The sequence below is a fragment of the Corythoichthys intestinalis genome, chromosome 6 (genome assembly GCF_030265065.1).
Source record: "Corythoichthys intestinalis isolate RoL2023-P3 chromosome 6, ASM3026506v1, whole genome shotgun sequence".
In the NCBI taxonomy this organism is placed as follows: Eukaryota; Metazoa; Chordata; class Actinopteri; order Syngnathiformes; family Syngnathidae; genus Corythoichthys; species Corythoichthys intestinalis.
In genome coordinates, this window is record NC_080400.1 from 44,282,219 (window position 1) to 44,307,122 (window position 24,904).

General features: G+C 40.4%; 2 protein-coding genes across 6 annotated transcripts in view; one reads left to right on the forward strand and one right to left on the reverse strand.

Moving 5' to 3' along the window:
* Positions 1-4,058, forward strand: part of farsb (phenylalanyl-tRNA synthetase subunit beta) — a 34,107-nt gene extending 30,049 nt beyond the window's left edge. For 2 of the 5 annotated variants that reach the window (XM_057838138.1, XM_057838137.1), the window contains exon 17: positions 69-1,718. In XM_057838138.1, coding sequence (XP_057694121.1) covers positions 69-828 — 760 coding nt within the window. In that variant the 3' untranslated portion in view covers positions 829-1,718. Of the gene's footprint in view, positions 1-68 lie in introns of all 5 variants that reach the window. The other 3 variants (XM_057838139.1, XM_057838136.1, XM_057838140.1) reach the window with 3 other exon arrangements.
* sgpp2 (sphingosine-1-phosphate phosphatase 2) lies at positions 1,030-24,606 on the reverse strand. Its single transcript, XM_057838153.1, has 4 exons — positions 24,457-24,606; positions 11,666-11,845; positions 8,203-8,292; positions 1,030-2,912 (listed from the first exon to the last, which is right to left on the reverse strand). The coding sequence occupies exons 1-4, from the start codon at positions 24,463-24,465 to the stop codon at positions 2,370-2,372; spliced, it is 822 nt and encodes a 273-aa protein (XP_057694136.1). The 5' UTR covers positions 24,466-24,606; the 3' UTR covers positions 1,030-2,369.
* Between the last annotated feature and the right edge of the window lie 298 nt (positions 24,607-24,904).

A 24,904-nucleotide genomic window follows, 5' to 3' on the forward strand; every position in this document is an offset into this window, starting at 1 on the left:
TTTTCTACGGGTTGTGTGTGCGTCTCCATTATATGCTCATCCTGTTTTGTTGCTTTTGGTTTTTCTAGCGGGCACACAGCTGAAATCCACCTCACGCATGAGGTTCCCATGCAGGAAGTCATGAAACACAAGTTCCCCACTCAAGTTATATCGCCACAAGCTCCAACATCCTCTAAAACTGTATTTGGAGACTTGAGCACACCGGAGGCTCTCAAAGCCCTAAATACTTTCCTGGCAGATAAAAGCTACATTGAAGGCTTTGTAGCATCTCAGGCTGATCTGACCATCTTTGATGTTATAACTTCTCCTCCCTCATCAACGTTGTGCCATCTCCTGCGCTGGTATAACCATATTAAATCCTTCCATGAGAAAAGAGCGGACCTTCCACTCGTCAACAAGCAGTTTTTGCTGCCAGATACCCCTCCCACTTCAACCAACACGGACAGCTACGTTGACCTCTTTGGCTCAGAAGACGAGGGTGATTGCGCAGAGGCAGTGAAAATCAAAGAGCGTCAACTTGCCGAGTACGCAGCCAAGAAGGCCAAGAAGCCGGCCGTCATTGCTAAATCCTCGATCCTTCTTGACGTCAAACCATGGGATGATGAGACTGACATGGCCAAGATGGAGGAGTGTGTACGCGGCGTCTGCATGGACGGACTGTTGTGGGGGCATTCCAAACTGGTCCCAGTGGGTTACGGAATCAAGAAGCTCCAAATAGGTTGTGTGGTGGAGGATGATAAAGTGGGCACAGGTCTGTTGGAAGAAGCCATTACCACCTTTGAGGAATATGTTCAGTCCGTGGATGTGGCTGCTTTTAACAAGATATGAATGATAAAGATGCTTGACTACCTGTTGTCTTGACACAGATTAAACAAAGATCTACCATGTAGAAGAACTAGTTTCTCAGGGTGGGTTCATGCTCAACTCTTCAGTTAAAATGGACACTTTATTGGGACTTGTTTTGGCAAATGCAAACACTCATGACTCAAACCCGCGTCCGAGCAATGTCAGGCAACTGGTGTCAAGAGTACACGCTATCATTCTTGAATTTGTTTTGTATCTCATCATGACATTTCAGCAGGTAATCATAACTAGTCGAACCAGGACCAACTGTGTGACTCGACTCACACACGACTCAGGTCCATACTAGACGAAAAGTGTCAAGGCACATTTACTTTTCATTGTTCTGAGTACTAGATTCCTTTCTACAAGCAAGCTAATAAACTCTCAATATTGAATGATTTGGATGTTTTTCCCACTCCCCTTAAAAGATGGCACAGGTCCAACAGGTGCACCAGTATTGTACTATAGTACTTAGTAGTACTTCAATGTTGACAGGACAACAGAAGACTGTTTAAACCTTAAGGATAACATGGTAAAAAATACCCCTCCTGAGACAACATTACAGTTGAACAGTTGATCTGGTTCTGTTACAAGGGAACTTAGGTGGGTCCTGTAATTGGAAGCCCTGGCATTTTCTATTCCAATGACTGCAGTGGAAACCTCCCAAATTTTCTGGTAACAGGGACATAATCAACTCCCATTTCCTACCAAAAGATCAGCAGTGTTCAATCATGATCTAAGTTGGTGCAAATTGTCGTGAAGAGGAATGCTTTTCAAAAAACATTATCTGGCTTTGCCAAAAAGGCAAAGACCAGATAATAAGAACATTGGTGAGTATATTGCAGACGTTTGAGAAAAGGCTTTTAATGAAAATGAAAAATATTGATTCACTATACACCATTGGTCAAAAGTTTTGACTTTCTCATTCAAGTGTAAAGTGAAAAACCTGTGACCACAGGTGTACACTATAGTACCTTGCAAAAGTATTGACGCCACTTGGCCTTCTGAGGGCAAATTTTTTTTGTGGTGTGATCTTGGTGAGGCAAACAAATAGAAAAAAAAACTGTCAAAATGCGTAACTAGTAACTACACATGATAGATCCTGGTCATGATCCTTTTTGTAGCAATCACAAGTTTTTAATTTTAGTGTACTCTGCCTTTTTGCTAACTGTAAACATGCTTTGTTTTTATCTGGAAGTAACGACTTACTTCTGGCCACTCTTCCATGAAGCTTTGCTCTGGAATATTCCGATGGACAGAGCACACAAACCTTTGCAGTTTCTCCAGGGTTCCCTTTGGTCTCTATGCTGCCTCTGTGAAATGCCCTCTGTGTATGGTCTGGTTTTTTAAACATCAATTTTCAATTCATTTTAAAATTAATTTAATCCCTGCAAGCAAAATTAAAATAAAAATAATTTAAATTTGAGGCTGTAAATGTACCAAAAAATAGGGTGTACACCCTGTACATTTGTCATTGCATAGTCTAATTTTAAAAATGTTGGCTCAGTTTTTTTTTGTTCTATCAATCATAGTCCCAGTACAATGAAGACCCTATTGACTAGTATAGAATTAACAAGTCCAACAGCTGTATATGTGGCAAATTTACTTGGCACTTCAATTTCTTTCCTCATTTTGGCACTCTGGTTGTATTTTGGAACTCTGTACCACCAATACAACAAAAGCAGGCTGGCTGCTTTCATAACCTGCCGGGTGCCAACTAAAGCTACCACGCCAATGAGGAAGCGGGCAGTGCCACAAGCCAGTGTATATGATGTCAGCGTGGGTAAGGGCACAGGCAGCACTCCTTGGGGCTCAAATGTCTCTCCTAACTGTTTGTTAACCCAATATCCAACAGAACAGCCCGCCCCGACTCCAAGGATGGTGGTGGTGTCTCCTCGTGTGGTGCTGTAATGGTCCAGGTCTGGGTAGGTATAGCTTAGAAACAGGGGCAGCATCAATGCAAGGATTGGTGACACGGTGCTGGTGAGTTGAAACTGGTCAAATGTTTCCCAGTAGGGGTGAGTGAGAAACATTAGGAGTGCCGAGATCAAAACGCCACAGATGACATCCTGAAAGAGTAATGGAGTAATTGTCAAATAATACTATTGGGTGAACCCATTTGTATCATTTACTTGTACTTTGATATTATTGTTTTTGACTGGTATGTAATCTTCAACCTCAGTGGTTGATTTCCCCCTCCTTTCAATCGTTTTTGACTGGTATTAATCTTCAACCTCAGTGGTTGCCCCACCCCCCACCTTTCAGCAAATTCACTGGATCCCAATATTCACTGTTTGACATTTTCAAGACCGTGTCACAGATTTTGAAGACCTCTGCTATTTGCGGAAAAACACAATTTTTTGTAATGTGTGGGGAAAAAAATAATCATGCATTGGATGTATAGTGCACTTTTCATTATTTATTCATTACATATCAGGGTTTTCTATTATAGCCACAGCTGCTCTGGGGCAGACCGACAGAAGCAAGGCAGCCAGTTTGCGCCATTGGCCAAGCAGACCACCAGGAACGTGTCTTGCTGAAAGACAACGGTGGTGATTTGAACCCTCTACCCCAGTGGTCCCCAACCACCGGGCCGGGGACTGGTACCGGTCCATGGCACATTTGCTACCGGGCCGCAGAGAAATAATTTGTTAATGACTGCAATCTGGCCTGTGCCTCTTGACACATCAATATGGCTGTCTACTCCATTGACTAATCCTAGTTAAGATTTGTGTACGTCGCCCTCTTGTGGTTAGCCACCATTACTGGGGTGTTTGCCCCCCTATATACCCTACTCACCTACGTCACAAAATGACGTGTCGCTGTATCCGGCCGCCATATTGTCCGTATTTTTTAGATCTATTCTCATTGTTTTCAATTAGTCGTGTAAGTTATAGAGCAATTCATGGAAGCCCCGGTGTTATCTGACGCTGTAAACTCATTGGATGCGTTGCATAAAAGGCGTTATGTGGAAAAGCTTCAGTTTATCCATTCGCCAGATCCATATTTGATGCCTAAATTGATATTTTTCGACCCGCTGTCTTCGCCGTCTTTGCCTGACATCTGCTACCCTGATATTTACAACTATCTTGTCCACACAAAATCAGCCTATTCTCACGAAAGTTTGAAAAATTTTAAGAGCTTGGAGGCTTATAAATACTTCGTTGCTGGTTGGGTGAAACAGGCCCTCGTCCACGAAAATTCGGCAGGAATCTATCTTGTGCTCGGGAAGGTGAGTTATGAAATTTTCAATTCAAAATGTTTTGTTCTTGCTAACATCCACTGTCAAGTCTAATGTATTTCATGTCATTTGTCAATGGAGCTAAGGCTTTTAATGTTTATATGGTTTAGCGATAGCACTCTCACTACATACATATATAATATGTAATAAATATGAAGTGCGATAGCACTACTCCAGATTGGCCCTAGTTGAATTTATTTTTTGGCTTTTGACCTCAATAGTGAAATTGTAAATTAATTGTATGACGTCTTATTATCCCCTTATAATTATATATTTTCAGGTAGTTCATTCACAACGTCTGAAAGTATGTTGTCGGCGATTAGCCTAGCAATGATCTTAATTGTGGTTGTCAGCCCAAAACCCTCTAAATATATATTAAATGCATCTTACCAGATATAAAATGACTACTACATAATCTGTGGTAGTCGTTTGGAGCCCAGTTTTCTCGTCGAATTGCAGCAGTCCATCTCGCTCTCCTCTCCGGGTCTCTCGGAATACGGTAAAACTTCAAGTCTCTCCGTCTATCTTCTCTGTTTTTGCAACCGACCGCCACACACGACTTCACCATTTTGATTATTAATGTTAACGAGGAGAAAAACACGCCATAATAGGAGGAATTTACGAAGCGCTAATGCATTAACATGACGAGTAGACGGACAACATGGCGCGGGGGCGTGGCTGTGACGTCACGTGAGTAGGGTCTATAGACCCTACCCACCGACGTCACAAAACCACGTGCTCGCTGTATGGTTCCGCCCCCTTGTCCGTCATTTTGTCTCTGTATTAGCATTAAAATGCATTTCATAGAAGACCCGGTGCTTTCTGATGCCGTAAACTCACTGGATGTGTTGCATAAAAGGCGTTATGTGGAAAAGCTTCGTTCTATACAGTCGCCAGCTCCATATTTGATGCCCAAATTGATGTTTTTCGACCCACTGTCTTCGCCATGTCTGCCTGACATCTGCTACGCTGATATTTACAATTATCTTGTCCACACAAAGTCAGCCTACTCTCACGAAAATTTGAAAAACTTCAAGAGCTTGGAGGCTTATAAATACTTCGTTGCTGGTTGGGTGAAACAGGTCCTCGTCCACGAAAATTCGGCAGGAATCTATCTTGTGCTTGGAAAGGTGAGTTACGAAATTTTCAATTCAAAATGTTTTGTTATTGCTAAAATCCACTGTCAAGTCTAATGTATTTCATGTCGTTTGTCAATGGAGTTAAAGAGCATATGACACCAGAAAAAAAGTCTTAAATGGCATTATTATGTGAATTAGAATCATATTTTGAGACGATTCGACTATATACAACAATTTAGCAAAGCGCAGATGACGAGAAATTAGTCTTTTAATCTGCCGGTTAGCTACGCCTACCATTATAGGGCTTTAGCGTCCCCAACAGGTGGATGACGTCAGCGGTAGACTGGGCTCATCGGTTTTACTATTCAGCCCATTGAGGGGGAATTGTTCAGAACGAGGATAACGCGACGAAGAGAGCCGCAAAATGTCATTGTTTCAGTCTCTCTACTCCCAATATTTTTACAGGATATTCTTTTTATCCAAGTATTTTTCCCCAATAGCTATATAAATGGCTTGAGAAGGACCAGTCAGCCCGTCGAGGGGGAACTATTCACAATGAGGAAAACGCGACGAAGAGAGCGGCAAAATGTCATTGTTTCTGTCTCTTTACTTCAATATTTTTACAGGATATTCTTTTTACCCAAGTACTTTCCCCAATTGCTAAATAAATGGCATGGTCATGACAAATAACAATCTTGTGCTAAATGGAATATAAAATAATAAAAATCCATTTATTCAAGACGACATGGCAAAATTACTCCATAATGGTCAAAACAGTCGACTTCACCTTTACTGTCACACCTCCCGAACGATATTTTATGACACCTAAATCGGACATATGTAATTTCCCTTCCCCGGCTTCGGAGAATGTAAACAGACCAGAAGGAGTGACAGCTAGCCGACATGCTAACCCGAACCGAGGGACGTTTCAAAGTCTTCGAAGTGGAAAATCACACATAACTAGCCTGGATTATTTGACATGACGACCCGGTTGTCGAGTTTCTTTGCGGATCGGCAAACCGCCCAGCGGAGAGCAATTTACAGTTCGTTCCCTGGAGGAGGGTGGCTGGAGATGTTGTGGAGCTAACGTGCTAACAGCTAACTGCTAATGAGCATGAGGATAGCTTTTTACATGCCTATCAATGATCAAACGTAAGTAGTCCTTTATTTAAAGGAATTTTATAGTGTTTACTTTGTAATCACTGTATTCGTATTTGACATAATACAAAACAAGATGTTTACTCACTTCCTTGTAAGTCCAATGGTCCCACAGTAAATATCCACGGTGAATGGAAACCTTTTGAAACTCAAAAAAGGCGCATACGCCTCTCCCGCATACAGAATGATTTTTCTGCAGCCGTTTGGCTGGCGTGATGCAAAAAGTAAAAGTATTAATCCGCAAAATCAGCTGAATCCTTCGTCCTCATACACAACAGTACACTGTATAGTGAAGAGAACGTCTTCTACCGTACACGTCACAGCGCCCTCCTCCTCAATGAGAGACCGAAGTCGGAAGTCACTCATTTTCATGGCGCGGGATTCAAAAAACTAAATAAATATAGCGATCGCTTCCACACACATCCAAGCGGTCCATATCATTCAGGGGCATAAAATACCGCATGTATTATGAAATAAACATGCTTTTTCGTGTCACAGGCACTTTAAGGCTTTTAATGTTTATATGGTTTAGCGATAGCACTCTCACTACATACATACGTGTATGTTGTCGGCGATTAGCCTAGCAATGATCTTAATTGTGGTTATTTGTCAGCCCAAAACCCTCTAAGTATATCTTAAATGCATCTTACCGGATATAAAATGACTACTACATAGTCTGTGGTGATTTTTTGGTGCCCAGTTTTCACGTCGAATTGCAGCCGTCCATTTCGCTCTCCTCTTTGGATCCCTCGGAATACGGTAAAACTTCAAGTCTCTCCTTCCATGTTCTCTGTTAGTGCAACCAACAGCCACACACGCCTTCACCATTTTGATTATTAATGTTAAGGAGCAGAAAAACACGCCGTAAATAGGAGGAATGTACGTAGCCGTAACAGGTTAACACTATGTTTTGACGGACAATTGGGCGGTACCATTCAGGAGAGCGGAGTTGTGACGTCACGTGGGTAGGGTCTATAGCAGCCTCAGTCAATGTAAACAGTAACGTTGGCTGCTGTTGGCTGCGGACAGCAATGTCTTGGACTTTTTTACTGGGAAAAACCCACTTCCTGAGCCAGAAGAGGGGCCTACAACCAAGTCCATTCTGCTTAATATATGGCTTAAAGCTAACAAACGAGACAACAAAATTGCACTGACAAGCATCATACCTTGTGAACTGTATTGCTAAAGCCATGAAACCTTTCACTATCAGAGGAGAACTCATTACGCCTGCGAGTCTGCGACCAAGGATATTTGCCGTCAAGTTTTAGGAAAGGCCGCTGTTGCACAAGGTTGATTCAGCGTATGGTGACTTACATTTTCCCTGCACTTAATGTTTGTTTCTAGCCCCGTCCTTTAATTTTTTATTTACTGTAATTTTCTGCAACACATTGCCGGTCCGTGGAAAAAGGCCCATATCAAACCGGACCGTGGTGCAAAAAGATTGGGGACCACTGCTCTACCCAGATTTGCACCATGGTTGATCCAGTGACACTGATTTTCCACTTAAACACACTTCTGTAGTGGATGGTGGATTGCTACCTGCACACGCTGAATTGCGCTTACATTTTAGTGAAAATTATGTTTTTTACTCATTCAAATATATATTTTTTGGGGGGGGGGGGTGCTGCCATTCACAGCTACAAAAAAATGATTATCTTCATAATATATAATTGTCATATAATTTCTTTGAGCTGGGAATTTCTATGGAAATCACTCCCATCTGTTCTTTTATGCTTTTAGGGGATATTTAGAGAACAGCAGATGATGATGCCTTTTAACCTCATCAGACATTTTAAATAGGTGCAAATGAATAATGTATTTGCATTAAGCTTGAATGTTTAATGCTGCATGGATGAGAGTGAGCGAGTGCGAGCAGCTCACCAAAACTGAGTGCATGCCAGTGTAGAGACGACTCAAGCACACCATCGTCGACAGTGTCACAGCAAGCAGTAGACCCATCTCGAACTGGAACTGGTATGAGGGGAAAAACACAATCACAGCATAGGAAACAGTCCTGATAACCTGGCATTATGAAAGAAAGCGAATGTTGTGTTACAAGTGTCTTTGGAAAGCACGAGGCAATTTTTCAAAATGTTGTCCTTCCTTCTGTCAACCTATTTAGTTAGATCCGTTTGCAATTATCTATCCTGTGCAAATGTGCCGAGCAAGTTTTCTCTACAACTCATCCCTTCAGCAGCATGATAGTGGCTTTACTCCTCAGTCCATCCATCATCTCTTCCTCGACTTTACCTACAGCCTCAGGTTTTGTTCCTCCTCTATTTCAATAACAGTGAGATGAGAAGCGTCATGCATTCATCCACCAACAGCCTCCCCTCCTGTGCACCCCCTTCACTTCACTGCCTTTTTTTCTCCTGTGTCTTTTCCTGTCTGGAAGCAGCTGGAAGCCTATTCACTGGTACTTCATGAAGTTCTTTTTTTTTTTTTTTTTTGAACCCAATAGCCACAAAGAACGCCAGGAACAGGAGGGGGCTATCCTGTGATTGACTGCGGTGACCTCTGACCTGCTCTGGGAAGTTGCCCTGAGGCCTTTTAGTCATTTAGTACCCTGTTCAACAATCCACTACTCATCTGTAGCAATACGTGTTCTTTGTTTCGAGGGAATCCTTTATGGTCCAAGTTAAGTGCTAAACTGAACATGGATGTGTTGAGGTTTTACTTCCAAGCAGATTTCTCCAAACAAGAGAAAAGGCCTGTACGAAATTGTGGTCCCCAGTTTGCTGAATTAAAATGATCGACCCACAAATTACCTTCCTGGCTCAAGTGGCCATAATGTAACAAGATGAATCTGCAGCACTCAAATCTTCATTAAAAGTTATTTAAAACAGACCTTAATTAACGGAGTCCATGTTGGAGTTGCTGAGTTTTATTGACACGTTGGTGGTGTGAGCGCGATAAAGAGGCCAAGGAGTTGTGAAGAGGTGGAGGCAGAAGGTTAGGATGTAGACTGACAGTCATTGACTCCTGAGTCTATCAGGAGGCCAAACAGTAGCTTGACGGGTGGACTTGATGGAGACTGATGGCAAGTGCAGGCCCCGCCCCTCCCAGGCCTTTGTCCAGTCCAACAGTTAAGGCTGTTTGATGGACAGTGGGGTCGCTGCCCATTTTGCCAATTGGTGAAAAAGTGAAGGGGCTGCCTTCTTTGAGAGGTTTCACTCCCACATTGAGCCACATATGAGGTATAGCAAGTGTTCATTTTTAAAGCAGCAAGTGTATTTTATCCTCTTCGGCCAATTTATATTATAGATCAAGTAGTTTATTAGGACTCATTTGATTGTGTGAACAAGAATGCATAATTAGACTTACAATCTCATTGTATGGTAATGTACAGTGTAGAGCAGGGCGGTAAACCGAAAATTTACCGTCACCGAAATTCTTCACGATGACCGACGTAATTTTGACCATGTCGGTAAATTCGGTAAATTAATAAAACAAGAAAATAGTCTTTTCATCCCGCTTTGATTCTGTGTTGTTCGTCTATGTTCATTCCCCTTTAAGAAAGCAGTGAATGTGCTTACGTAGGGAGTCACGTGATCATCAGGAAGCCAATCAAACAAAAGCCCGGTAAGCTAACGCTAGCAGCTAACGCTACAAGCAAAACGTGATGGAGTGTGGCTTAAGGGAGGTTCACCAAACTTTCAACCGACATTTAGTAGACTCTTGGTGGCATCCAGACGGGCTTTCACCCGCTGTCCTCCTTTGTTCTCACGATTTCCGGAGATGGTGCTTTCAGTGCTTTCTACTGGTAGCCAGGCTAACGCTAGCTAGCGGCTAACGCTACAAATGAACGTTATGGAGTCGGATAGAGGCTCTAACCTTGTCGAAACGGCTGAACTTAATGAGTGGATTGGGCACGGACTGCATCTAGCATTTACTATGTGGCGTTATTTTGTATCTGTCTGTGTGTGTGATTCCTCTGATAGCTTTTGTGATGGTAAAGAATTCTGCATAAAGAACAATCCAACGGCGGAACTTATAATGACCGAGAAATGGCCCCAGCTATTTTTATTGTGCGTGCATTTATGAAAAAATGCACTGGGGGTTGGCCTTAAACCATAAAGTAAACACTTGTATTTAATAATTATATCACAGCAGCCATTAACAATAAGTTGTCTTTTTGAAGTGTACTGTTCAAGCTGCAAGTCATTTGTGTTACAATTACATGTTTGCACAGGCATATTGATTTTGACAATGTACATTGTTCAAGTCATACACGCTTTTATAAATGTTCATACTTGAATTCTTATTGCTTACAATACATTTTTATTAGGGCTGTCAAACGATTAAAATTTTTAATCGAGTTAATTACAGCTTAAAAATTAATTAATCGTAATTAATCGCAATTCAAACCATCTATATAATATGCCATATTTTTCTCTAAATTATTGTTGGAATGGAAAGATAAGACGCAAGATGGATATATATTTTCAACATGCGGTACATAAGGACTGTATTTGTTTATTATAACAATAAATCAGTTCTAAATCAGTTATAGAAATTTTATATTAAAACCCCTCTTAATGTTTTCGTTTTAATAAAATTTGTTAAATTTTCAATCAAAAAATAAACTAGTAGCCCGCCATTGTTGATGGCAATAATTACTTACACTATAAAATCAGTCGCACCCAAACGCCAGCAGAGGGCAGCAAAACTCCGCAAAACACAATTAACAGGTGGGCCTTTCACTCTAGTGACATTTAAATATGTCTGAGCTGAGCAAGTGCGTTAATTGCGTCAAATATTTTAACGTGATTAATTAAAAAAATTAATTAACCCCAGTTAACGCGATAATTTTGACAGCCCTAATTTTTATAAATTTAATGTTTAGACTGCATGTACAATTGTTAAATACAGTATATCAAATTGAATGCTGGTAAATAAATCAACAAGAAATAGTTAATCTGTATTTCATGCATTGATTCAGATTTTAAAATTATATAACAGTCCGCTTGGGCGAATTTATCGTCATTTATCGTTATCGAGATAAATCTGCTCAATTTATCGTGATACATGTTTAAGGCCATATCGCCCAGCCCTAGTACAGTGTCAATATTTTCTGATTTGTATGGTAAACTTACATTTTTTTTATGTGTAATTAGGACATTACCCTTTTCAGCAAGTCTTTATCAATTCAAACAAAATAATTTAGAAATCTGTTAATGATGAGTACAGTTCCATTTGCTGAATTTTAAACCCATATATAGCAGTATTTCTGTATATCTTCAAAAGCAAAGTCGAAAATTACACAAAAATATAGTACATATTTGGCATGTTCTTTTCTAAGCAAATCTGGATCACAAATATTATCAGTAGCCATGATGCTCACCTGGATTCTGGAAGGGGCGCTCAGTAACAGTGTAAAGGAGAGTGCGGTAGCGGCCATGGCGTGTGTCGAGGGCAGCCCGTACTCCGCATCAACACGCATCTCCAGCTTAACCACTGGAGGGGAACTTGGACGGGGCAACTTTAGCACGTCCTTCATGACTTGGCCAATGTACATGACCAGCTGCAATTGAGGAAATGCACATTAGATCATCTTTTTGTGGATGGCAAGTCATTAACCCTTAGATGCATAAGTGGGTCAAAAATGACCCGGTGAGGATGATTTCTTGAAATATCTTCGGAATGAAAAATTGTTATTAATTCATATTCCAGGTATTCCTCAAAAAACATGTTTTTGATATAGTGCCATTCAAATTTTCGATGAATTTTTTTTTATACATTTTAAGAAATTGTCATTTTTGTAATACTACCCCAAGCTTCCACAAGTGGGCTAAAAATGACACACATGCATTTTCTATGGAGTACAATAGGAAACTTTCATTCTTATCAACTTTTCACAAACACAATTCCAATTTTTTGTCATATCTGTTTTTTGGGCGTACCCGTTCAGACTGCCTTTGTCCATTGAGCCTGTTCAAGTATCACACATGCGCTCTAATTCGCAGTCCGAGATGCGCTGAGCAAACTGGCCCGCATGCACAGGATCATTTGAGCAGAGAGAAAACCAAGCATTGTCTGTCTTATCCTTAACCCATTTAATTTTTTTATGACTGTTGTCAAGCCCGCTCCTTCCTCAAAAGCCGCCTTCAAGCTAGGCGCTAACGCTAATGCACAACTGCACCGCTACCGTAGCACCCGGTCTCTCTCGCTCTTTGCTGACGTTAATTGCTGCATGAATTCCAATTTGGGGGACTTGACAGTTCGGACCGCAGCCACATTCTGGAAAAATGTGGCCCGGATGGGATTTTAACCACATACGAAAGTGACCTTAATCGAATTTGAAATTGTCCACTTTTATGTGACTTTTCCCGTTCAGTCGAGTCGGAAAAACATGAAAAAATCTGATTCGAACCTAGCCTAAGTTAGTTAACATTACTGTATATATATAGTGTCTATTGAAAACACGACTCTTATGTTTCCTTATCCAAAATGTCATCGCTGCTAGATTTACAGCTGAAATGGTCCTACAGATGTTGGATGATGGAGAGGCAGTGACGGGGTTGGACTCAAGTGTCCAAAATTTCTAATGATGAGGACCCAGACTATTGTTCAGGTGGCATTGGCAGCCAACTGAACAGGATCAATATGACTCATAAGATTCCACTTATGTGCCCTCTGAAGAAGAAAGTGTTCGAATCATGGCCACCAGAATGAGTTGGTAGGGCTCTTACTAGAGAGAGTTACCTGCCACCCAGGGCAGAACACAGAACCACAATATCCTCAGAAATCTGTCAGTGCCTACCCAAGGGCTTAGCACCGCTGTCTCACCAAAAAGATGCATGGGAGCTCTTCATCATTGATGATAAAATAAAAGGAAGGATAAAGTCTATTGCTGTTTTTTTTTTTTTTTTTTTTTAAATACAAAAAATGTTAAATTAATCATAAAGATTCACACATAAAATCATTCTTGTGTGGCCCTAAATATAATACTAATTAATATACAAGTGATTATTCTTCACCAAATTGGCATAAAAACACATTGGTTGTAATATGGGTCATTTTTGACCCACTTATGGAAGAATGTAGGGTCCAGTAACTTGTGCATCTAAGGGTTGATATCATACTGAATAAATTCTCTCCGTAGGCGCTTCATTGGGGACACCAACACTCATATTGACAAACCTCTTGCACAATAAAACAATACCCAAAACAAATGTGGCATCACATATTCTGTTTTTCACAAATATTCTAATGCGCTGACATTGCTAAATAAGAGCAATAGAAACCGAGGCTGTAAAATTCCAGACAGCATCACTGAACTTTAAAACAAACTTTTAAAAAGGACACATGATACAACTAAACACACTCCAATGAATAAATTATTACAACCTCGGTGGTAAAAACCACAACTGCTGTGCTCGTTTAGTAAAAAATTAAGTTAAATATAAGGGGAGAGGTTTGCCACCAATGTTGTTTCACATGGTGGGTTCAAAGTTCAGCCAAACTACATAGGATACTGCATGTTTTGACACAAACGGTTTCTGTATGTTAGTGTGGACAGTTTGGTGTAGGTAAAGTATGAATGTGCGTGCTGCTAAAAATGCCGCCTCCTCTCCTTTCCTCAGGTGCCCTTAGAGAAGCAGCCCACTCAGCTCAGTTTTATTTAGAGCGCTGCCTTTTATATTTCATGAATGGCTGACAGTGAGGGCCATTGCTCTAGTGTGTGGACTGAGGGTGTGGGACAATAATGTGTTTCAAGATAGAAAGTAGAAAGGTTTTTAATAGTGATGGTAAAAAAATAGAAATTATTTGTGGCCAAGGAAAAAAGGTCACACAACCTACTGATTTGTGCAGGTATTGCGCAATAGGAAAAAAAAGGGGGTTAGGTAGCCGCCAACATTTTGATTTCAAATTATTATTATGTTAAGTTTAATATCAGTGTTTCCCACAAATGAACGAGACTGTGGCGGCCCGCCGAGAAAAAAAAAAGAAGAAAAAAAAGATAATAATCAGATGCGTCAGTCAGCCTATTACACAGCTGTAGCCCACTCCACTCTACTACCAGGTAGTAGAGTAGCATTTTAGAGTAGTATTTTATTTATTTGTCTATTTAAGAGACGCAAGGGGAACGAGTAGGAAGAGTGGGAGAACGAGCGAGATAGCGAGAGATAGCGGTCGCATGTCTTAGCAGCCCGCTGTTATTTTGTTATTGTTTTTCTTTATTATTGTTACCACAATCAAGTGGGTAAGCAAATACAGACTTCTCTCCTTCCCCATATGCGGGGCATTACAATAGTTTGAATCGGACTTTTCGGCGAAAGTGAGCGGTGGACGGCCGTCTTGAACGGAAAGCAAACTTTGATTGAACTTGCGCGGAGAGGCGGGGCCGAAAATAAAGCCTTGCTCTATTTTCAGAGCGTTGGTCACAGTAAAATATTTATTAGTTCAAGCTAAATAAAATGATACATATTCACGGAACAAGAACGTTGTTTCCGTGTCCATCGATTGGTAAGAAAAGGCTGTTTGTACGAGTGACGTGTGGGCGCTCCCGTCAGGGGGGACATTTTGCGTGGAGTGGCTATTTTTCGGCACAACACCGGCGCGCCAACTTCAGACAATTACGGCTGACGAAACTTGGATAAATGCCCCCCCCCCCCAAATTCGCGAGCTCTGGGACACTCGAAAAATGACTCTCATACCTCTCCTTGCTAAGTTAATGGTACCTCGATGTGCGTTTGTGTGGAAATTTAGTTCACGAACAACGAGGAAAAAACTATTCACCTTCTCACCGAATCAAGTAAAACTCTTTACACGGCTATTAGAATTCCCCCAGTCCTGTAAATGGGTCAGTTGACTGAAGGACTGTTATTGTTGTGGTAATGTAGTACTTATGAGGGTCAAATAAAAAGGAAAAAGGAGGACTACGACGGCGGTCTGAAACCTCGGGCCGCATGCGGCTCTTTAGTGCTGCTTCGGAGCTGGGTTTTTTTTGTTTTTTTTTTTTAATGGAAAAAGATGGGGGAGGGAAATATATTTCTAGGATTTCTAGGAGGACAAACATGACACAAACATTCTTTCAATTCATTAATATTGTAATGAAGTTAAACTTGTGGTGGCATCGTACAACAGAGTAGTCACGTGGTGCGCTATAGGATCCACTGCAGGGAAAATAAACATTTAATCATGAAGGCTAATTATGTATTTCTAGCCAACTTAGTCATTTTTATAGTAGGCTAATATAGCTAGTATTGATAATTATAAGGCTTGTACAAGGCTTTTAATTTTTTGCTGCTCCAGACATACTGTATCATTTTTTTTTGGGGGGGGGGGGGGGGGGGGGTCAAATATGGCTCTTTCAACACTTTGGGTTGCCAACCCTGAGTCACTACGAGATGTAAGTTGTACTATTGCTACGAGAAAAAAAGTCGCATTATTACATAGGGTAACGTAGCTGTAATCAGCAACGCATTTTACATACATGTACCGTAGCTGAGAGCTATAACATTAGCCTAGCTAATGAAATATTTCAAATATATCTTTGTTATGGTTCTTCTTGGGGGGAAAAAAATATGAAAAAAAAAAAAAATCGCCGTGGCACGACATGGTGTGGCTGTCCGACTCCGATGCAGCCCACCACCACAGTTTCAAAAAATCCTATGGTCAGAGACCCTCCCACCACAGTCTCCTAAAATCCTGTGGGAAACACTGAATATATTAGGTTTTTTTTCTTGGAAAAGGTTTTGCATCATTTCTGCTGTCTATTTATATTCATAACTATAAGTCTCATACTGGCTTGACGATTTCATTACCAGGTGACACATATCAACTCATTGGGTGCCATTGATGGCGATAGATCCAGTGTTTCTCGAAAAAATGAACCATTTTTACATTCACCACATAAATACTTTGCAATATTACCACTTACAACCCTGAAACTAAAGAAATAGATCAACAACCTTTCTACTATTCTAACAGCTTTAATTGTTTGCCCCCTAAATGAACTCATTGGTTGCCATTCATGGCGACAGCCCTCACATTAATTTTGATCGTGAGGGGCTGGTAGAGATCATATATATCATACATGATATTCAATGCCAGCCATCCAAATAAACTGCATTTGAGGTCTATTCCTGTCAATGGCAGTGAATGAGTTAAAGGAAAATAACTTGTTTGTTCCATTATATAAGCAAAGTCACATTGTTCATGCATGATTGGGGAACAGAAGGATCTTTTGGATAATGAACAACAAGCAGGTATTTGAAGCATGCTTGTGTATCTGGAGTCCAAAGAATCTCTCATAGCAGGATACTCCAAAAACTGACTGTCATGCACAAATCTGTATTTGGGCCCCTTCTGAGGAGAACTACTATTAGTATAATTTGATAATACTAATGTTTAATATTTGTACACCAATACACGTAAATACTTTAATTTTTGTTGCGCAAAAAGCATTGCATCTTCGTATATCTAATGCAGTATTCACACTCCACTACATTTAAAACAAGACAGTTGGCACAAAGCATTAATAGTAAATTGAAATATTAACTGTATGCAAAACTATGCCTAAAAATAAGCTATACAGTATATAAATATTTGCATCAAACAACATTACACACAGACACACAACTGGTACCATGAAATGGGCAATAAACAGAGGCCAGGCAATGTTGAGCCTATTAAGCATGCCTGACCTCATCCATTCACGTAGCTGCATTAATACAACAACACATACTGTGTGCACACTCATCCTCTTCTATGTCCCCTCCCGTGCATTTAAACAATGCAGCGCTAGTGCGTGCATGATATGATACCCCCACTCAGCCCCTTTACACCCACCACCAACCCACACATTGCATTCAGCTGTCTAAGGATTGCTGCAATGCCAGTCTCTCACTGGTGCCTTTGTAGAAGTTGCGTTAAATGCCTGACCTAGGGACCGGCTAGTTGCATTACGAGGTGTCGAGAGTTCAAGAAACAGGGAGTTGTGTGTCAATGTGTGTGTTTCCGATTGAGGCCAGAGTAGAGTTGGACTTTGATCTGTCAACAAGAGGAAAAGAGCATAGGAAGACGGGTGTGTGCTCCACTATAGTTCAGAGAACCCTTGTGCAAATTTGTTTGCCCATTCTCTTGTTGTGGCTCAAGAGATTCCATAGTAAAATCCAGCTGATGTCACAATGCCAATAAAAAAAAGTTTTTGTTTTTTTTTAGCTCTTACAGTGGTTTGAGAAAGTATCTTAACCTTTTGGAATTTCTCACATTTCTGCATAAAATCACCAACAAATGTGAGCTGATCTTTGCCAAAATCACACAGATGAAAAAACTAACTAAAACCATCCAAGAGTTTCATATTTTAATGAGAATAGTATGAAAACAATGACAGAAGGGTGAAAATAAGTAAGTGAACCATCAGATTTAATATTTTTTTGCCCCCCCTTTGGCAACAATAACTTTAACCAGACTCTTCCTGAAGCTGCAGATCAGTCTGACACATCGATGATCTTGGCCCATTCTTCTCTACAAAGCTGCTCTAGTTCAGTCAGATTCCTGGGATGTCTGGCATGAATCTCTGTCTAATTCATGCCACATCATCTCAACGGGGTTCGTCTGGACTTTGGCTTGGCCACTCCAGAACGTGTATTTTGTTCTTCTAAAACCATTCTGAAGATGATATACTTCTGTGTTTTGGATCATTGTCTTGTTGCAGCATCCATCCTCTTTTTAGCTTCAACTGTCTGACAGACGGCTTCAGGTTTTCCTGCAAATCATCCTGATAAACTTTTGAATTCATTCTACCATTAATGATTGGAAGTTGTCCAGGCCCTGAGGTAGCAAAACGGCCTCAAATCATGATGCTCCCTCCACCATGCTTTACGTAGGGAATGAGGCTTTGATGTTGGTGAGCGTTCCATTTTTCCTCCACACATGACGTCGTGTGTAACTCCCAAACAATTCAACTTTGGTTTCATCAGTCCAAAAAATATTTTACCATAACTTCTGTCGAGTGTCCAAGTGCCTTTTTGTGAACATTAAACGAGCAACAATGTTTTTTAGACAGCGGTGGCTTCCTCCATGGAGTCCTCCCATCAACACCATTCTTGGCCATAGTTGTACATATAGTTGATGTGTGCACATAGATATTATACTGTGCCAGTGATTTCTGTAAGTTTTTAGCAGACACTCTAGGGTTCTTTTTTACCTCTCTGAGTGTTCTGCGCTTAACTCTTGGCGTCATCTTTGGTGGACGGCCACTCCTTGGGAGAGAAGCAACAGCAACAAACTCTCGGCATTGTAGACAACTTCTCTGACTGTCGATTGATGAGCATCTAGACTCTGAGATGGTTTTGTATCCTTTCCCAGCTTTATACAAATCAACAATCCTTGATCGCAGGTTTTCAGACAGCCGTTTTAACCGAGCCATGATGCATATCAGACAATGCTTCTCATCAAGACTATTCTTACCAGGTGTGTGTTTTATAGTGGGCAGGGCAGCTTTAAACCACTCATCAGTGATTGGGCACACACCTGAGTTAAATTGTTTGGTAAAAATTGTTTTCTATTGCTCTTTAAGTGTCCCTTGGGCAGAGGGTTCACTGACTTATTTTTTCCCCTTCTGTCATTGTTTACATGCGATCCTCATTTAAATATCAGAACCCAAAAATGTTTGGATGGTTTTAGTTAAAGCAGACACTTTTTACATCTGTGTGATTTTGACAAAGATCAGATCACATTTGGTGGTGATTTTATTCAGAAATGTGACAAAATTCCAAAACGTTCAGATACTTTTTCATACCACTGTATACGAGAAACCGTAACATTTTCCAAAAATCAACAATATTGTAGTTGATAGTGTAAATGAAGTTAACAGAGCGCATCTGCCAGCCTACATCAACAAACAATGAAAACCAGGATGGAATCTGGTCTTACTGAGACAGAAAATGAAAAAGGAAACAGACTTTATTTAATAATAAATAAATCTTAGGCAGGCTTCAATTGATTCTCCGTATGCGCGTAGTTTAATGTTCTACACATGTACATTAAACTTGATTGAGCATTTAAAGGCATTGTGTTTTATTCCATCCACAGCATATTTATTGGATGCTTTCTTATGAGTCTTTAATTTATCGCACATGATAAAGATTCAACAATAGAAATACATTTTTCACGTACAGTATATATATCTGCTGCCATTGCCTGCGAGGAAGTGGCGTTGGTTTGCGTATGGGCGGTAGCAGTCCGTCGTGATCCGGTGGACTGTTACGATTGGGCAGTCAGTGCTCAAGGTGTTTTATAAAAGAAAACACTACATTTTGCAACACCTCAGTGTTTTTAAAAAAAAAAAAAAAGACAACAATGTGAAGCGTTGGAATACCAATTCCTTGCCTCGCGGTAGGCAGTGTACAGCTGAAAAATGGATGCATCTCTGGATTACAGACAGGTTTTGTGTTAATTGAGGCTTTTGCTACTGATACACTCGTATTTCTTTTCCTAATGAACGTACATCGGTCGAACGCACAATATCAACGTAGCATGTGCACAGACAAGGTCCGCGAAAGATATAAACACACGTGCAACATTAGCTCTACAGCAGCCGTGATTTCTTGCAGTCCTTAATACCCTCCCACAAGAGAAGAAGTAAATACAGAAGGACAAACCTATTTTTTATTACTGTTTGTTTGCATACTGTATATTGCTCTGACCTGTGAGTTACATGAGTGTTTTGGGGGGGGAGGTGGGAGTGTACTATTGCTGCTATACAACAAATACACCAGCAAGCTGAAATGGCAGGATAAGTCAGCTATTTGAATTTACACAGTAGCAGACAGCAAAAATAACTGTATTATTGTAAATCTATGACATCAAAACAAGAACAAAGAACACCCACAGCAAAATCTACATATAATTGCAGGCGCTCTCTCAAATTACCTTAAAATTATCCATTAAGTTTGGGTTCGCAGTTACGACTAATCAGGAAGAACCAGCGGCATAACGAAGCAGCAGACTAATTCACCAAGGAGCAAGCAATGGCATTGTGAGAGGAGGTGGAAGCATGGCTGTCGAAATGCACTGTTTTACTGATTCTTTATCATTAAGACCTTAATGAATGAATGAATGAAATGTATTGTCATTGTCATCATCATCAGTATCATTGACAGTTACAGAATGTGGGACAGTTTGGCCAAGAAAGAGAATCATTGACAGACACAGAATATGGAATAATTTGCTCGAAATGATTGATATTCCATACGGCACAGTTGTCGTATGATTCTAACAGAAATGTTGAGTATAGTCAAGCAAGAAATATTTATGTATCATTCAATGTTTACTTGTGCACAAGTAACAGTCTTAGAATGCGTGGATGCACTTCACTTGTGGGCCTGAGTTTTTTTACTGTTGGTGGAAGGTGGGGGCAGGAACACCATAATCCAAAGACCCCCATGACCATTACATTAGTCCATAAGCACAATGGTGGGTTGTTGTTGGAAGTGCATGGCGATGCACCCTCGGGGATGACAGCCCAAATGGTCGACCCAGTGGGAGAGAAAGCTCAGGCTAGTGATGAGGCCTATAAAACACTGTGCTGGTACACCAGGGGGAGGAGAACTCAGAGGAAAGCTGGTAATAGCTAACTAGAGGGAGGAGAATTGGTGTGTTTAGCCGCGAGATGAAGCGAGGGTACATGTGTGTGTCAGTGTGTAGGAAAAGTTCACACAGAGGCCTGGTGTAGCCAGGATGGCAAAAAGAATGCTGTCTTCTACCCTAAGGGGAATATACAAGGGGTTCAGGCACAGGGCACCCACTGAGGGCTCGAGGCATTGACACAAAGGGCATAAAAACACACTGCCTGTCACACATGCTAGTTTCACTTTATAAAATGTCACTTTTTCTGACAATATTGTGATTCAAAGCGCTCTTATGTTGTGACTTCTTCAAATAGGAAAAAAAAAAAAAAACATCTAAAAAGGCAAAGGCTTTTTATTTCTGATGCCCTCATATATGCCCTCTTAGTCAGGGACCTGATCAGTCTGGCCCCAGTGGACCATGGCCTGGGGAAATATGAACATGCATGGTGTCATAGACAGGTCATTAGAGGGAGTACAAGGATGAAAGGAGGTTCAAAGGTGACGAGAGGAAAACGAGACTCCAGAGAGAAGAGAGGATGCTTTGTGTAAGTTTGGGACATCCGATTGAAGGCTGGCTGGTACAAGCATGATCTGAGGTGGTCAGACTGATATGTGCACAACGCATATGTGGTGTGTCAGAAATGCTCCAAAACTGGTCTCACAAAAGATATTTTTCCCTTTCAATGTTTCTTTGTAGTTTTTCTTTTCAATGTAATCACCGTTGAATATATATATATATATATATATATATAACTAACATCAGCACCTTGCAGCCATTGAAATGTTAGGCCCATACTTTAACTGTGTACAAATATCCTCTGTGTCAGGTCATCAAAAGATGAGCAGAGCAAGTGATGATATGACTAATGACACCAGACTTGCTTAGGAAAGTAATCATCACTGATGAATAGAGGATCTTCGGGTACGACCTGGAGACAAAACTCCTTGACAACACTTGGGCCACGTGTTAATCATCTTCTCCAACGACAAACAATCAATCAGCACGTCTACAAAGACATTTTGTGGATTTTGCTTCTGTCAGTGTGCAAGAAGAGACGAGACTTAACAGGACACTTATGCGTGGTTCACAGTGTTAATAACGGCGTTAAGAGTATAACGGCGTTACTAACGGTGTTATTTTTGTCAGTAGTGAGTAATCTAATTATTTTTCCCATCTTTGCAACGCCATTACCGTTACTGAGGATGTGAAGGCGCGAGTTACTCCATTGGTTGAATGACGAGCGAGATGTCAGAGACGCGGAGAGAGCAGAGCGGGGAGGAGGGAAGGGGGTTGTGACGCCGTTGTAAATGTGATGCTAGGTGGCTCGGTGCGTTAGCATGGCATTCACAAATTTTGCTAGCATTAGGATTTAGCGTGGCGAACGTCATCTTAATCTCTTGGGCAACCTTTTTTTTTTTTTTTTTTAACAAATACAGTTCGTGGCGTTCAAGTGGGTACAATTAATTGAAAATAATGGACTGTTTTCGTGTTGAGCATGAATTATCATCACCAAGTGGGCGTTGTCCTTTTAGATGCTACTATATAATAATAATAATATGTTTTTGTTTTTTATTACCAAAAAGTCACTTGCCCTAAACTTTTCTTGAATGACGTATCCATGAACCTTGTGTGATTTTTTTTTTTTTTAATCAAAACAAAGATAGGAGAGGGAAGGAATTCAGAGTCTCACCTGCGTATTGAAGAATATATATATACATATATATTAGGGGTCAAGGTTCAGTAAGTACCTCAGTAAAGGGGTCACGGTTCAGTGCAGGTTCAGTACAAAAGGAAAAACTAAAAGTTTTTTTTTCTCACAGCATTTGAAAGTAAGCATGTGCCGGTATAATATTCTGACGGTATGATAACCTTAAATCAAAATACCACGGTTTGATGGTATCACAGTATTGCAATTACAGCTCGAAAATGTGTTACTTTGAAATGTCTGGGTTTCCATTGAACAGGATTTTTATTTTTTAAAACATATTAGCAAATTAGAACATAAGAATATGTTGTTAAAATATATATATATATATATATATATATATATTCTAAATAAAATTAAAATAAATGCAGTCCTTTAGGTGAGCCTAAACCCACAGCTACAGCTCAACATTATTACCATTAGAACAAAATTAATTGAATTATTTTCCATAAAAAGCATGTGTGTATGACTCATCATGTTTGTATTATACGCACACTCTCTTAACACAGTTTCCAGACAGAAAAAAAACATGTGTTTTACCACCACTAGACACACTTAACACGTTGGAGTTAACTCTCGTAGCTGGTGGGAAACGTTCATAACAGTGTTTACGAACCTTAAATTTTGTATAAATGCGAAATCATATTGGAGGTATTGCCTCCTCGGCAGCCACCCTCCGCAAACATGTTTTACATGTCGGTTGGCCCTCCTCCTCCAAGCCGCGGCCGTCTATAACCGAAGTATACCCATACCAGCGGTTTCGTTTTTTTCGATGGGGGAAAAAGTTCAGGAGTTTCACCTACAGCCATCGTGTGGCACAGCTGGCTCACTAACACTGAGTAACAACCAGTGGGGGAGGGTTGAGACTTGAAGCTGCGAGCGAGGGATTTCTCCATGCATTTTTAGGACACAAAAAATAGCTAATACCTTAGGGACGGTATGACGGAAATTTTTTGCGGTTTTGAAACCATGCCGTTTTCATACCACAATATACCTTGAAACCAGTAATGGGATGTTTTGTTGTTGTTTTTTTTTTTTAATGAAAAAGACAGTTCAATTCAATCAGTTGATATAAACATACAGTACTATTTGATGTGAAAGACTTTATAGAATGGATCATGTAATAACGTGTAGAACATGAAAAGTAACGTCAGTTACTTTGCCGAGTAACTAATTACTCTTACATTGAGGTAACAGAGTTACTAACTCAATTACTTTTTGGGAGGAGTAATTTGTAAATGTAACTAATTACTTTTTTAAAGTAAGATTAACAACACTGGTGGTTCATAATTATAACGCACTTGCTTCACAATGACCTGAGCATCTGACAGTTGCTGGCCAGGGACAACATCATGCAGGAGCTACCTCCCTTATTACCCGGCAGCTCTCAGTGTGATATTTTTTTTCTTCTTTCCCACGCTCAAGGGGGGGATCAAGCCTCATGAGGACCTGTTTTAAAGATCCCAGCAACTACAACATGGTATTGATGATGGCCTTGGAGAAAATCTCAGAATAATCATTCCAGGAATGCATGAAAATGCACGGAAAAGTGTTTTAGACTGCAGCAAGATTACTTCAAAGGACAGGTTTTGTGCCACCCCTCTTGGAACTTTTCTTAAACATGCCACACACTCATCAGCCACAATATTACCTTTGACTTCTTGCAAAATCTGATGACATCCAATCCAAGTTTTAGATCAAATATTTAAATTCATTATTGTAGTTGTGGTTTGGAATATTGTGCAACTGCACTATACTAGAAAACATTTACTAATATGAAGGTTGTTGTGTAACTAATTACGGTAAATAGACAGCTCTTTCAGTATAGTATAGATATTTTGACTCACAGTCCACATGTTAACGAGGCGTCGACAGAGGAAGGGGTCCAAGTTCCAGTGTATACATGGCAGGCAGGTGATATAAAAAACCTCATGGCCAAGGCCAGCAGAGAACAGGAAAAGGAAGTACAGCAGCCGGTTCCTCACTTCATACTCAGGTGTTCTGCAGCCCTATCATACAGGGAACAGGAATGAATCCTGTGTCAAACAACAGCCTTAAGGTTGCATATTACCTATTAATTTGCCATTAATGCAACCAGTTTGTGAAAGTTAAGAAAATGCTGAACTTTACATGTATTTTTAAAAGAACTGGCTTAACCTAACCAACTGATAAAAAGTTTAATAGAATAATTCTACAAATCCACAAAATGCTGACAACAGGCAGACAGGCAAATATACACTCTTGTCTGTGTAGATGAGGATTTTGCTTCAGAGGAGCAAGACAAACTAGAAAAGC